General features: G+C 39.8%; 2 protein-coding genes across 5 annotated transcripts in view; one reads left to right on the top strand and one right to left on the bottom strand.

The window, feature by feature from the left end:
• The first annotated feature begins 1,615 nt into the window (after window positions 1–1,615).
• On the top strand, window positions 1,616–8,560 carry EIF4A2 (eukaryotic translation initiation factor 4A2). Of its 2 annotated transcripts, none has more exons than XM_011964361.1 (11): window positions 1,616–2,303; window positions 3,096–3,141; window positions 3,228–3,360; window positions 3,634–3,773; window positions 4,555–4,723; window positions 4,838–4,947; window positions 5,181–5,324; window positions 5,786–5,923; window positions 6,150–6,239; window positions 6,460–6,539; window positions 7,785–8,560. In XM_011964361.1, the coding sequence occupies exons 1-11, from the start codon at window positions 2,275–2,277 to the stop codon at window positions 7,927–7,929; spliced, it is 1,224 nt and encodes a 407-aa protein (XP_011819751.1). In that variant the 5' UTR covers window positions 1,616–2,274; the 3' UTR covers window positions 7,930–8,560. The 2 variants fall into 2 exon arrangements, with proteins under 2 accessions (XP_011819751.1, XP_011819750.1); XM_011964360.1 differs by having other exon boundaries at window positions 2,224–2,303; window positions 3,093–3,141.
• Window positions 8,561–13,516, bottom strand: part of RFC4 (replication factor C (activator 1) 4, 37kDa) — a 16,238-nt gene continuing 11,282 nt past the window's right edge. For all 3 annotated transcript variants that reach the window (XM_011964363.1, XM_011964362.1, XM_011964364.1), the window contains 7 exons: window positions 12,873–12,992; window positions 11,310–11,453; window positions 10,996–11,116; window positions 10,234–10,359; window positions 8,986–9,066; window positions 8,802–8,915; window positions 8,561–8,724 (listed from right to left, as the gene is read on the bottom strand). In XM_011964363.1, the coding sequence (XP_011819753.1) occupies window positions 8,629–8,724; window positions 8,802–8,915; window positions 8,986–9,066; window positions 10,234–10,359; window positions 10,996–11,116; window positions 11,310–11,453; window positions 12,873–12,992 (802 nt within the window). In that variant the 3' untranslated portion in view covers window positions 8,561–8,628. The remainder of the gene's footprint in view (window positions 8,725–8,801; window positions 8,916–8,985; window positions 9,067–10,233; window positions 10,360–10,995; window positions 11,117–11,309; window positions 11,454–12,872; window positions 12,993–13,516) is intronic.

Raw genomic sequence — 13,516 nt, 5'->3', positions numbered from 1 at the left:
CTCCCAAAGTGCTGGGATTACAGGCATGAACCACCGCACCTGGTTGAATGCATATTCTTTTAAGGTTTTGTTATTGTTTTTCCATGTAGCACTGACAGATTTGTACTAATTCTTTGCTTCTCTGGTTGCTAATTGGCTTTAGAATTGTTAGCTGATGCTCTTGAAGACCAAAACGAAACTACCTTAGTTGGCTTAGATATGGAAATAATCTGAGTTTTAGGATTATTTGCAGTATAAATGGTTTCAAACACCAAAGTTTGACAAAGAAGCATTTATAGTCCACTGAGAAGGCTATCTAATTTCAGATTCCAGGTAAGCAGAATCACTTAAATTTAAAAGAGCACGCTCTGTGTTGATATGCAAAACTTTGTTAAAGTATACGTTTTGATCTTTAATTCATTTATTAGTTACTAATGTTTACTATTTAGTAAGCACAGGCAAATGTGGTAAGCACTGCACTTATTAGGAATACACTGTAAGGTTACAGGCAGTGTGGGTGTGGATTTTGACTGTATTTGAAGTTTTCTTACCTTGAAACTTACTCAGCACTTGCAAACCTATACCACAGAGTTTAGCCCTTACTTCTTCTTAAGAGGCTTGAAAATCCTCCACAGCATCTAGTGTAGTGCTAATCCTAAAGAAAACAACCAACAATTAAGTGTTAATTGTTGATTGGTATCACCCTGTGACCAACTGTTTTCACCCAAGTGAAACCAAACGGTTGGTCACTTTTTTGATTTAGTTTATTTTTCAATTTCTTACATCTCAGGATAGTTTTAGTAGATTTTGGATGAGACAACAAGGATCTCTGACAACCATCATTCTCAGAAAATGTCTGGCATCACCTCAAATATGGCTTTCGAACATTACAGAGGAATGAATGAGGAGCAGTACCAATAGACTGAGGGCCAGGCCCACTTTGCCATTTTGGTATTCTTCATCTTTGTCCCAATTCCTGGCACGATAAGAATTTTCAAACGAATAAACAATTTTCGTATTAAAATAGTATTTAGAACCAAATATCTTCTATAATACAGAAAATTGAGTCAGCTTTCCCAGTAATGATTCTTTAAGTTGGCCTTCTGAAATATGATAAAATGTTTCCCAGATATTCTCGATATTTTGCACCATGGGTAGGGTTGTATTTTGAAGTTAAATGACTACATATAATGTTTTTTTGTTGCTGTGAAGGGACCTGAGATGTGGCTAATTGAAAACATCTGGAGATTAAAGACTCGTGCAGTTTACGCAGCAAGGATATTATTGCTCTGAATTTCAATATATCAACATTTCACTATATATCGGTAAAGCTCAAAGCCCTTAAAAAATGACCAATATAGACGGAATCAACACCGATGTAGTCCCAAAGCGGCACAGAGGTGTATCTGCCAAAGCGTCCATTTAAATTCGTGCGTTCCACGGAAAATTACTGCTCCTTAGCTTCTATCCATTTGCAAAAGTTTATGATTTTTTTCAGGCATTCCTCACACCTGTTAGTTTAAAATCATTAACTCTTTTAAAAAGAAAGCGAGAGACCGGAAACGATATGAGAATAGAATTGGCTACTCCAGAGACATCTGCAAATGACACTCCATTTTTTTTTTTTTCTCGCTGCAAAATGTACCGGTAAACCAAACTTTCCGGGACTCGCTGGGTGGCCGACATTTTCCCTAGCAGGAATTTTACGTTTCCAAGATCTGAATGGATGTTAATGGTCGGGCTAAATGCCAGGCAGGTCTTCACTGTCAAATTAAACAGCGGTGGGAGCAAGTGGAATAACCGAGTTCCCCTCCCGCACCTGAGCGCCGGCAGCGAGCCGCGAGTCGGGACCCCTCGCACGCGGGAAGACCCAGACGCCCGGCGGCCAGTGTCTCCGGCTTCCGCCTCCGGCTCCGGCTCCGGCTCCACTCCCCCGGCCCGCCTCTGCGTCAGGGACGCGGAAACCCCGTAGGAGCAGGGCGGGCGGGGAAAGTGGTGTTTGACTAACGCCGCAGCGATATTCTTCCGCCGCGAGGTAAAGAGTCCCAACCCAACCCCGGGCCCTAGGATTTCCAGCGACCCTATAATATCGAGAAATTACCACATTTGGATTTTCCAACCGGCTTGCTTAGGATTTTATCCGACGTAACGACCCCAGGATCACAATTTTGTGGCTGACCGAAGCACGGCGAGAAAATTCCTCCGCAAGAAACGGGTTCCGGCCACGAGCCTATAAAAAACGGGTGGCGGGGCGCTGCTGTCTTTTCAGTCGGGCGCTGAGTGGTTTTTCGGATCATGTCTGGTGGCTCCGCGGATTATAACAGGTATGGCGCTCTGTTGGCGGTCGCGGTCTGTAGTGAAGGTCGTAGGGCGCCAGGAGAGATTATAGTGGATGGCATGGAGGCAAAAACTCCAACTTAGTGCACGTTTCCTTAGGGTATAGCACCCCTGTGCCCTTCCAGAAGCTTCCATGATGGGTAGGGCCCGGATTGTGGGGAGACAGGACGATCGTGCGAAAGCAGTGGCTAAAGGGCGTTTCTCCTCCCTAAGACATTACGGAATTTTGGCTGCTTCCCCTCCCAGTGTAGAGCACGGGAAAGTAAACAGCCGTGGCGCAGTCCGCGTTCGGTACAGTGTAACCGGGACCCGAAGCTTTATTTTTGATCAACCACAGGAGTTGGGGGTCCTTGGCTTCAGTTGGGGAAGGGTTGGAGGCAGCGGTCTCCACTCGGCCACGGCGCGGAGGCGATGGGACCGGACCGGCACGGGTGCCGGCGAACCGTTGGCATCGCTCTCGCCAGGCCGCTCCGCCCGCGTCAATCACCCGGCTTGCGCATTGTTGGGGGCGGAGCTCGTCGCCCCGAGCTCTCGCGAGACGCGCCGCCGCCGAAACGGGATCCCCATGCGCTGGGGCCTGGGGGGCTGCCTTTCCGGACATCCGCGGCCCCCAACCTTTAGGGAAGGCGCGCAGTGTGATATTCGTCCTGCAGCTGCTGCTTTAACTTGTGCAGGGGAGGCTAATGTGCTGAGACGGGTTGCAAAGGGCTATCCCTTTAAGATGCAGTTAAGGTGGCTTGGAAGGGATGGATGTCTGACTGCAGTATTCTTGTCAGCAGAGAACATGGCGGCCCAGAGGGAATGGACCCCGATGGTGTCATCGAGGTAAGAAACGGTTGTGGATGTTGAAGCTTCGAAAAGGTGAATGTGTTCATCTCATTCATGCGTGCATTATTTTTTCTAACTTACAGAGCAACTGGAATGAGATTGTTGATAACTTTGATGATATGAATTTAAAGGAGTCTCTTCTTCGTGGCATCTATGCTTACGGTTTTGAGAAGCCTTCCGCTATTCAGCAGAGAGCTATTATTCCCTGTATTAAAGGTAAAAGAAACTGGAATTTTTAGGAAATGACTTTATTCTACATAGTCATGGACCGTAAAAGGGAAAGTAACCTCTGGGGGACTAGCACCTGTTTGTATTCCTTAAAGTGAAATGATGGCAATCATCTTTCGGGACTGACCTGAAATGAAGAGAATACTCATTGCTGATCACTTATTATTTGGGCATAATTCATGTTCCAAATGGAATACATGGTGTGAAGTAGAAGTGACAATTTGATGTGGGATCGGTAAATATGTATCCTACTTTTTTTAGGGTATGATGTGATTGCTCAAGCTCAGTCAGGTACTGGCAAGACAGCCACATTTGCTATTTCCATCCTGCAACAGTTGGAGATTGAGTTCAAGGAGACCCAAGCACTAGTATTGGCCCCCACCAGAGAACTGGCTCAACAGGTATTGATAGTGTAGTTCAAAAAAACTGCTTGCGTGTTGCATAGGTTTCAGGTTTCACAACTGTGAAGAATTTAAAACTTAGTATAAATTGGTCCTACCAGATCCTTCCTTTTAATTGTCCATGCATGCAGGGAGTTTTTGTTGAAAGCTTTAAAAGAACTGGGTATGCAGGTATGGTTTGTAGGGTTGTATACTAATAGATTGAGAATCCGGAACACTCTCTTGGATGTACTAGATCTGTCCCCATTTTTTAAGTTTGAATGCAGTTGTGCAACATGAAAACTGCAGTGACATGTTACCATTTGACTGTCTCCGTAGTTTGTGATGCATCTGTTGCATGCTATGTTTTCAAAGCTCACTGCTATATTGGCTTTGAAGTAAACCTTCCTAATAAAGCTGGAGGCTTTATTGAGGTCAAGATTATATAAAGCACAATACCCTCTGGGGGAAAAAATTATTTGCCCTAGCTGTAATTACAGAACATATATTTCACTATGTACTCCCTACACACAGTGAAGAATAATGTAGGAAATGTTATTCTTGAATTGTCTAGCTGATGCGTGGGGCAGCAGCATCCCAAGTTTGACAAGGCAGAAGAAAGACATTAAGGGAGTTTTACCTTGAAGCAGTTAGGTCAGTCTGCGTTTTAAGCTTGGAAGTAGTTTCGTGCTGTGCATGCATAAAAGCTGTTGGCAGACCAGTTTAAATTTGCCATTATGCTTTAAAAAGTAGTCATTGATCCTGGAGTTCTTCAGGATAATAATTAAGGCTTGGTTTTTAGATCCAAAAGGTAATTCTGGCACTTGGAGACTATATGGGAGCAACTTGTCATGCCTGCATTGGTGGAACAAATGTTCGAAATGAAATGCAAAAACTGCAGGCCGAAGCACCACATATTGTTGTTGGTACACCTGGGAGAGTTTTTGATATGTTAAACAGAAGATATCTTTGTAAGTATTGTCTTAAAAAGAGTATTTTTTTTTTTTTTTTTTTTTACTGTTACAGTTGAAAAGTCATATTACTGAGTAGATCTAGAAGTGACAGTATGACTTTGTTTCTAACAGCTCCAAAATGGATCAAAATGTTTGTTTTGGATGAAGCAGATGAAATGTTGAGCCGTGGGTTTAAGGATCAAATCTATGAGATTTTCCAAAAACTAAACACAAGTATTCAGGTAAGCATTACTTCACTCCCCTCTTAAAGGTAGAGATGGGGTTTAATTTAATGCAGGTACTGTTACAATACAACTGACGTGTTTTATTGTCGTTCCCCCTGCTTAAAGCACTTGATGCATAACTATCTCTGTCTAACTCCATTCTGTAGTAAGACAGAGACGCTTGGCTTCAAACATTTTCCCTTGGGTATTACTGTGTAAGTTGTGCTACAACATAATTTTCTCTTTTCAAGGTTGTGTTGCTTTCTGCCACAATGCCAACTGATGTGTTGGAAGTGACCAAAAAATTCATGAGAGATCCAATTCGAATTCTGGTGAAAAAGGAAGAATTGACCCTTGAAGGAATCAAACAGTTTTATATTAATGTTGAGAGAGAGGTAACTGATTGTTAGACATTATTTTACCTTCTTGTATAAGCACTGTGCTAAAATTGCAGACACTAGGACTATGTCTTGGTTTTTGCAATAATGCTAGCAGAGTACACACAAGAAGAAAAGTAACAGCACTAGATTGTAAAGACTGGGGTGGACCTCTTTCTTAATGTCCAATGTCCTTTGTCTTAAGATTTGGTGCAATATCTCATTAGACCTAATAGAATGAAGTTAATTTTTATAATTTCTACGTTTTGAGACTGGCTAAGAGGGGCCAATTTTGGTATTTTGGGCAGAGACAGGGTTTCACTATCTGGAAACTGGTTGGAACTCCTGGGCTCAAGTGTTGGGATCCCGAAGTGCTGGGATTATGGGCATAAGCACTGTGCCTGGCCCAGAATGAATTTTTAACTGAAGAAAGTTGGAAAAGCTAAATGACTGTTAACTTTCTCTTCTAAACATTATAGGAATGGAAGTTGGATACACTTTGTGACTTGTACGAGACACTGACCATTACGCAAGCTGTTATTTTTCTCAATACAAGGCGCAAGGTGGACTGGCTGACTGAGAAAATGCATGCCAGAGACTTCACAGTTTCTGCTCTGGTAAGAGGTGTTCTAAAATGTCTGGATTTCCACTAAAGCAGGATTCAGACTACAATATAGCTGCTAAGTGCTGTGTTGTCGTTCCCCCTGCTCAAAATAAAGTTGTTTCTTAACTATACCTGTCTGCTATATTCCTGTAGCAGCCAGGGACGCTTGGTCTCATACATGTTGATTAAAATTACTGACCTGACTGGTGATTCTTGAATTAAGGTTTATTAATTTGCAGCATGGTGACATGGACCAGAAGGAGAGAGATGTTATCATGAGGGAATTCCGGTCAGGGTCAAGTCGTGTTCTGATCACTACTGACTTGTTGGTAAGTCTCTTAATGCTTTTTAAAAACCTACCAAAAGTTAGCTTTTTGGGGGGAAGGTTTTTAAGTAACCTTTGCCAACTTGGGCTATTTGGAAGAGTAAAAGGACCACACTCCACAGTGGGCTATACCACTTAGTATAGTTCGCTACTATTTTGTGGCCTACATGACAGGTATCACGTTTTTTGAATTAGAATTTTTAACATATGCCATTGTGTTTCAGGCTCGCGGGATTGATGTGCAACAAGTGTCTTTGGTTATAAATTATGATCTACCTACCAATCGTGAAAACTATATTCACAGGTGAGAAGCCAGCATCTTGGATGTATTGAAAAAAAATTCATACATTTTTCTACTGTGATTTGTATGAAAGGTAACATCAAATCAAGGAATAGATTCAGTCAAGTCAGTAGTGTTCAGTAAGATGATGTAATTAAATTTGTACTAGGGGAAGGCTGACGAGAACAAAGTGGGAAAACTTGTAAACATTGCTCAGATTGTGGGCATAGGTTTTTTTTTCCCCCGCAATTGTTGGTCTTAGCTTATGCTTGAGCTTTTAGTGATGTTCTTGTGTCCATGTGCTTTTTCTTGATTTTTTCCATAGTTGGGATTTTCTTGGTGTCGCCTGGTAGCAATTTGAGTGAACCCTGGTTTAGTTATAGTGGCTTTATCCCTAAATAAATTGAATCGTACTTTGTTATGTGATGTAAAAAAAGACTTTTTAAAAAATACAGGAGTCGATAGCAGCAGTTGATGACGAGATGGCACTCAGAAACGGCGTTGACGTAATTTAGGACGTGGAATCATAAGCGAAACAGCACACTGTTTGAATAAAGAGCGAGTCGGTATTTATATTTGTTTTTCTTTTGTCATGATTATTTATTTTAAGTTGCTCCAGCTGAGGCATTTTTCGTATTAGTATTTCTGTTAGGGAACTTTTCTTACTAGGTGGTTTGTATTGTCTGGTTTCTAACATGAAGGTAGCTGTTTGGCAGTTAAACACGTTTTGAGTAATTTGAGTTACAACGTGTGAAACTGAGCAAAAAAGCAGTGATAAGTTTGGGTTACCATACCAAATATTTGTTTTCCCACTGGAAAAAAGTAAGTTTTAGAAAATAGTTAACCTTTGCAGCATTTGTTTACAGTTTACAGTTCCAGAAGTGCGTCGAAATGGATTACATAACTGCTCTTTTATTCCTGGTGTTTACATCTGTCCCAGGCTGACACCTGCTCTTGGCTGGCCCACTTTGGTATGGGCTTTAATTTCACTACCCCAAACACAATACTGTCATCTGCTTTATAATAATGCTCAAGATGCCTGATAAAAATCTCATTTTGCAGCCAGACAAGCCTTGAATCCTTTTGGCACTAACTGCAAAGGAAGATTTTTTTCTCTAGAGATGCATTAGCAGCTAGTGCTCCAGTTAGAAGCACGAACTATAACCTTGATAAGTAAACAGCAGCTGATGGTTAACAAGTGGATCGTCATGTTCAGTAGTTCATAAATTATGTGAGAAGTAACATTCTGATTGTTTTTTTCTTACACAGAATTGGCAGAGGGGGTCGATTTGGGAGGAAAGGTGTGGCTATAAACTTTGTTACTGAAGAAGACAAGAGGATTCTTCGTGACATTGAGACTTTCTACAATACTACAGTGGAGGAGATGCCCATGAATGTGGCTGACCTTATTTAATTCCTGGGATGAGAGTTTTGGATGCAGTGCTCGCTGTTGCTGAATAGGCGATCACAACGTGCATTGTGCTTCTTTCTTTGGGAATATTTGAATCTTGTCTCAATGCTCATAACGGATCAGAAATACAGATTTTGATAGCAAAGCGACATTAGTCGTGAGCTCTTGTGAGGAAAGTCATTGGCTTTATCCTCTTTAGAGTTAGACTGTTGGGGTGGGTATAAAAGATGGGGTCTGTAAAATCTTTCTTTCTTAGAAATTTATTTCCTAGTTCTGTAGAAATGGTTGTATTAGATGTTCTCTATCATTTAATAATATACTTGTGGACTAAAAGATATAAGTGCTGTATAAAATCAGCCAATTATGTTAAACTAGCATATCTGCCTTTATTGTGTTTGTCATTAGCCTGAGTAGAAAGGCCTTTAAAATTTTTTTAGAAAGCATTTGAATGCATTTTGTTTGGTATTGTATTTATTCAATAAAGTATTTAATTAGTGCTAAGTGTGAACTGGACCCTGTTGCTAAGCCCCAGCAAGCAATCATCCTAGGTAGGGTTTAATCCCCAGTAAAATTGCCATATTGCACATGTCTTAATGAAGTTTGAATGTTAAATAAATTGTATATTCACTTTAAAGGTGCTTTTGGTCATTTTTATTACAACCCCCTTATTTACAAAACCCCACATCAAAATATATTCACTTTTTAACAGTTCTGAGATAATTGCTGCATCACAGTTGCACAAAGGCTGATGAGTTGCAAATGTTCATCAGCACCATCTGCTAGGCATTTGTCAACTTCCTACAAGAAAAATTTAAGAAATTAGCATCCTTCAGGTAGTTAAATGTTTAATTGACATGTGCAAAGTACCTACTTACGGCAAGTTTTTCTGTAATAATGGACTTCTGTTTATCAGATAAATTATTCTCTACAACCACATCATGGAGTTGACTGACGAACTGAGTTGCTGCATGGCCCTCATCTATTAAGTCCTATTAAAAAAAAACTTTTTGGTATGATCATTTAATATTCCTTTCCCCAAAGTTAGTAAGCTGACTTTACCTTGACCACAGCTTCTAGTTTGTCAAAAGAGCCACTCTGACAGGCAGCAAATACTCCATCAATTTTCTCAGCTGGTATTACCTAGGTAATGGAACGTTCAGTATTAAAGATGTTTCTAGGTGAGACTAACACACTCCCCCCAGTCCTTTCTGTTCCACACCTAAGTTCCATACTTAGCTAATGTTGTGATAACCCTGTAAAGTTGGGAAGGCTTTGGGAGAACAGAGCCAGAGTAACTCCAGTCACCACTAAAGTAACCAAGGTGCTAACAGTTGTGCTTTTAAAGCCCAAGTTTGGACACATGGGTTATAGCTTGTTCTGGTCAGTGGATGAAGACTAGTGGCCAACCAAGATCAGCCAAAGAGACTGATTTCTTTAAAGGGGAAGTGCCCTTTCTCTCAAAATCCATGTAAATATGCCACTAATGAGATTGGTTTAAAAAGTCCACAATATCCAGAAAATTTAAGATGATTAGTGGTACCAGTCTTGTCATATGGAAGGCCTACCGTGAAGGTGAAAAATGTCATAGAAACAAAAGTTTTTAAGTAGTAGTGGTTCTGAGGTGAGTTTTGACATGGGAGTATCCAAAGACAGGTGGGGTACTGCATTCTCTTTAATGATCTGTAAGTTGGATATGCCTTTTGTTTATATACAACTGGCAAAATAGTTTTCATGTATAAGAACATCTGCTAAAATTGATGTAACTGCCAAAGGCATCTCTTAAAAAAATCTAAAAAGGCTGGGCACTGTGGCTCCCACCTGTAATCCCAGCACTTTGGAAGGCTAAGGGGGGCAGATCACCTGAGGTCAGGAATTCAAGACCAGCCTGGCCAACCAACATCGTGAAACCCCATCTCTATTAAAAATACAAAAATTAGCTGGGCATGGTGGCAGGTGCCTGTAATCCCAGCTACTTGGGAGGGTGAGGTGGGAGGCAGAGGTTGCAGTGAGCTAGTATTGCGTCACTGCACTCCAGCCTGGGCGACAGATCAAGACTCCGTCTCAAAAAAAAAAAAAAAGAAAATCTAAGAACTGAAAGTGTCCTTTTCTTTCCTGAAATGTCTATTACATGCTTGACAAAGTGTCATCTCCTCACCTGAAACACTCTGATACTCCCAGGTTATTCCCTTATACTTCCTAGTGCAGTACTTGGCACTTACTAAACATTCAGTATTTGTTGGATGAAAATTTCCTAAAAGCCACAAAAAAGCCAACTAAGAAGAAATTTGGAATATCCAGTACTCTTACCCCAGCAATGTCTGTGATCACTCTCTCTGTGATCTCCTTTCCACCTGTTAATCGAGTAGCGCTTTGAAGAAATGTAATGGCTTTTCTTAAGTCTCCTTCTGACACTTTAACAAGATAAGCTATTCCCTGAAGACAAAAAAGTTGTTTTTAACCTATGATGGCCAATTAAGGATTTATGACTTTAATTTTAAAATGTTTAATAAAAGTGAAAAGCCCTATGTTTTAGTCTAGAGTTAATGAGAACACCCATGTGTGTTTTGGAATAAAATCTGATCAGTCTAGAGGCCGGGTACGATGGAAGGATAGAGATGTCTTGCTTCTGAAATCTGCAGAGATGAAAAAATGTTCCATATTTATCCCATTTTCTTGCTCACATAAAGCAAATTCAAATTATGCTTAAATTCTGTTATAATTAATAAGGGCCTTATGTTTCCATCAATTTTAGGGAAGTACTGAAGTATGAGCTAGAAGACTAAAATCTTATCAGCATGCAGAGATTTATATTGCAGAATTTGCATTATATGTATGAAATCCACCTCAGTTTTGGGTCTTTGATATATTAAAAGTAATTAACTCAAAAAGTAATAGAAAAGCTAAACCTTGTAATTCCTACACATTTCAATTGTTGCCCCTTTAGCTTAAGTTTGTCTGAAGAACTGGCATCAGGATTGAGGCAACACATATTTAAATCCTTCAGGGTCTCTCTAGATGCATTCATTGAAGGAATTAGTAACTCTAATAATTGTAATAATTAGTAATTACCTCATCACTAATTTTGACATTTTCCTTCTCAGCAATGTCTAGTAATCGCTGCTGTTGAATTTTATCTGACAGAGGCTTGAAGCGGAATTTTGAACATCTAGAGGTCAGAGGTTCAATTATTCTGTGGAAGATGAGAAAAACCAAGTTGGTGTCTAAAGAAAGAATTTCCCCAAAAGAACTCATTTTTATCAAGAACAAATCAAGATTTGATGCAGGAAAAATTAACGTAGCCTTGAAAATTCTAAATTTCCTTCCCCTAATTGGGTTATGAAAATGAGGCTGCCTAGCATCTGTCTTCAGGGCAATATACATACCGACTGACATAGTTACAGATAAGACAGAATCGGGTGGTTTTAGACTCCTTCTCCATGGTACGTCTTAAAGCTGCCTGAGCAGCTGAGGTCATAGAATCTGCTTCATCCAGAATCACAATCTTAAAAGGTGGACACGGCTTCCCACTGATTCAGAGAAACACGTAAGAGTTGAACATTAATAGGTCTATTGGTTTCAACAGCTTTGTTGAAATATACATACCATACAATTCACCCATTTAAAATGTACAATTCAGTGTTTTTCTGTATATTCACGAAGTTGTGCAACCACTACCACAATCTAATTTGAGAATATTTTTATCACTAAAAGAAACTTTGTACCTATTAAGAGTCACTCTTCTTCCCCCAGTCTTTCCCAGCTCTAGGCAATCACTAGTCTACTTTCGTCTCTATAGATTTGCCTATTCTGGACATTATATGAATGGAACCATATAATATGCAGTCTTCTGTGGCTGACTTCTTTCACTTAACATATTTTAAAGATTCATCCATGTTGTAGCATGTGTTTGCTTCATTCCTTTGTATTGTCAAATACTATGGCAAACGGATATGCCACATTTATTCATCCATTAATCAGTTGGACATTTGGGTTGTCTCCATGTTTTGTCTATTAGGACTAACGCTGCTGTGAACATTTGTGTACGTTTTTGAGCAGATATGTTTTCCAAGAGGCTGCACCATTTTATTTTACATTCCAAACAGCAATGTATGAGGTTTACCATTTCTCCACATCCTTGTCAATGCTTGTTATTTTCTGTATTTTTTTTATCATAGCCATCCTAGTGGGAGTTACCTGGTATTTCAGTGTGGTTTTGATTTTCATTTCCCAAATGGATAATGATGTTGATGAGCATCTTCTCATGTGCTTATTAGGCATGCATATATTCTTTGGAGAAATGTCTATGCAGATCCTTTGCCCATTTTTTAATTGGGTTATTTGTTTTTATTACTGAGTTTTTAAAGTTCTTCATATGTTCTAGACATAAGTACTTTTTAGATATATGATTTGTATTTTCTCCCATTTTGTGGGTTATTACCTTCTGCACATTGATTTTTGGTAATCTGCCATTAAAATTTTTCTCCCACCAAAAGTGGCATTAACATAATTATATGAAAATTATACCAAGAAAACAGATTTCAAGTATTAATGGTAGAAGAGATCTCAGAGTCTTTTAGTCCACCTCCCAGTCTTCATTTCACATAAAAATAAATTAGGTGCTATAGAGGTTGTGACTGACTGCACCATCAATTCAAGGTGGATATCAAAAATTAGTCATTCACTTTCATAAATTTTGAAATGTGCTCATGTAAATTTTACATATATGTTTAGGTACCACCAATGTAATCCTGGACCTTTGCCACCTAAGGAGCATAAATAGTTGATTAAATCAGTTTACCTCAGGCAGGATAGTCTTCTAACATGAAAAGGGAGTTGACAATTTGGCAGAAATACACTTGATCTTAGCCAAAAGGCTGAGAAGCGATGGCAGAAACACATATTTAAAATAATACATGCTATGGAGGAGGCAGGGCAAATTTACTTACTCTGAACGACTTCCCGACACAGTTAACTGAGCAAAATTTTTCACTTTCTCTCGAACTACTTGTATTCCACGTTCATCAGATGCATTTAACTCAAGAACTCTTAATCGGAAAAGTTCAGGTCTATCTCAAAATGAAACAAATATGAAACATAGAGCACAAGTAGGCTTAAATCACATTTTAACATTTGCACACTTTGCAGATGTTTAAAATCCACTTAGTAAACAATATGGATAGAAGGCACACAATCACTTTTGTATTCTCTCTTGGTAGAGTGCTGCAGTTACCATTTTGGCTTTTTTCCATGCATTTAAAAAAATGTAGACATTATTACATAAAATATACAATTTATTTTCTTTTTATTTTTTTGGAGACAAGGTCTTGCTCTGTCACCCAGGCTGGAGAACAATGGCATGATGATGGCTCACTGCAGCCTTGCACTCCTGGGCTCAAGTGATCCTCCCACCTTAGCCTCCCAACTAGCTGGGACTATAGGCACATGCCATCACACCTGGCTAATTTTGTTTACTTTTTGTAGAGGCAGGGACTCATTATGTTGCCATGCTGGTCTCAAGTGATCCTTCGACCTTGGCCTCCCAAAATGTTGGGATTACAGGTGTGAGGCACCACACCTGGCACCACATATA

This window comes from Mandrillus leucophaeus, unplaced genomic scaffold (assembly GCF_000951045.1).
Source record: "Mandrillus leucophaeus isolate KB7577 unplaced genomic scaffold, Mleu.le_1.0 Scaffold695, whole genome shotgun sequence".
Classification (NCBI taxonomy): Eukaryota; Metazoa; Chordata; class Mammalia; order Primates; family Cercopithecidae; genus Mandrillus; species Mandrillus leucophaeus.
Note: the sequence above shows the minus strand (reverse complement) of the source record. Positions and strands in the feature narration are given on the sequence as shown.

What these genes read in the sequence shown, in the direction of transcription:
- EIF4A2 (XM_011964360.1), top strand. Translation starts at nt 2,275, where the DNA reads ATGTCTGGTGGCTCCGCGGATTATAACAG. An exon ending in ACCCCGATGGTGTCATCGAG is followed by an intron (nt 3,142 to 3,227) that starts GTAAGAAACGGT and finishes TCTAACTTACAG; the next exon opens with AGCAACTGGAATGAGATTGT. An exon ending in ATATTAATGTTGAGAGAGAG is followed by an intron (nt 5,325 to 5,785) that starts GTAACTGATTGT and finishes TAAACATTATAG; the next exon opens with GAATGGAAGTTGGATACACT.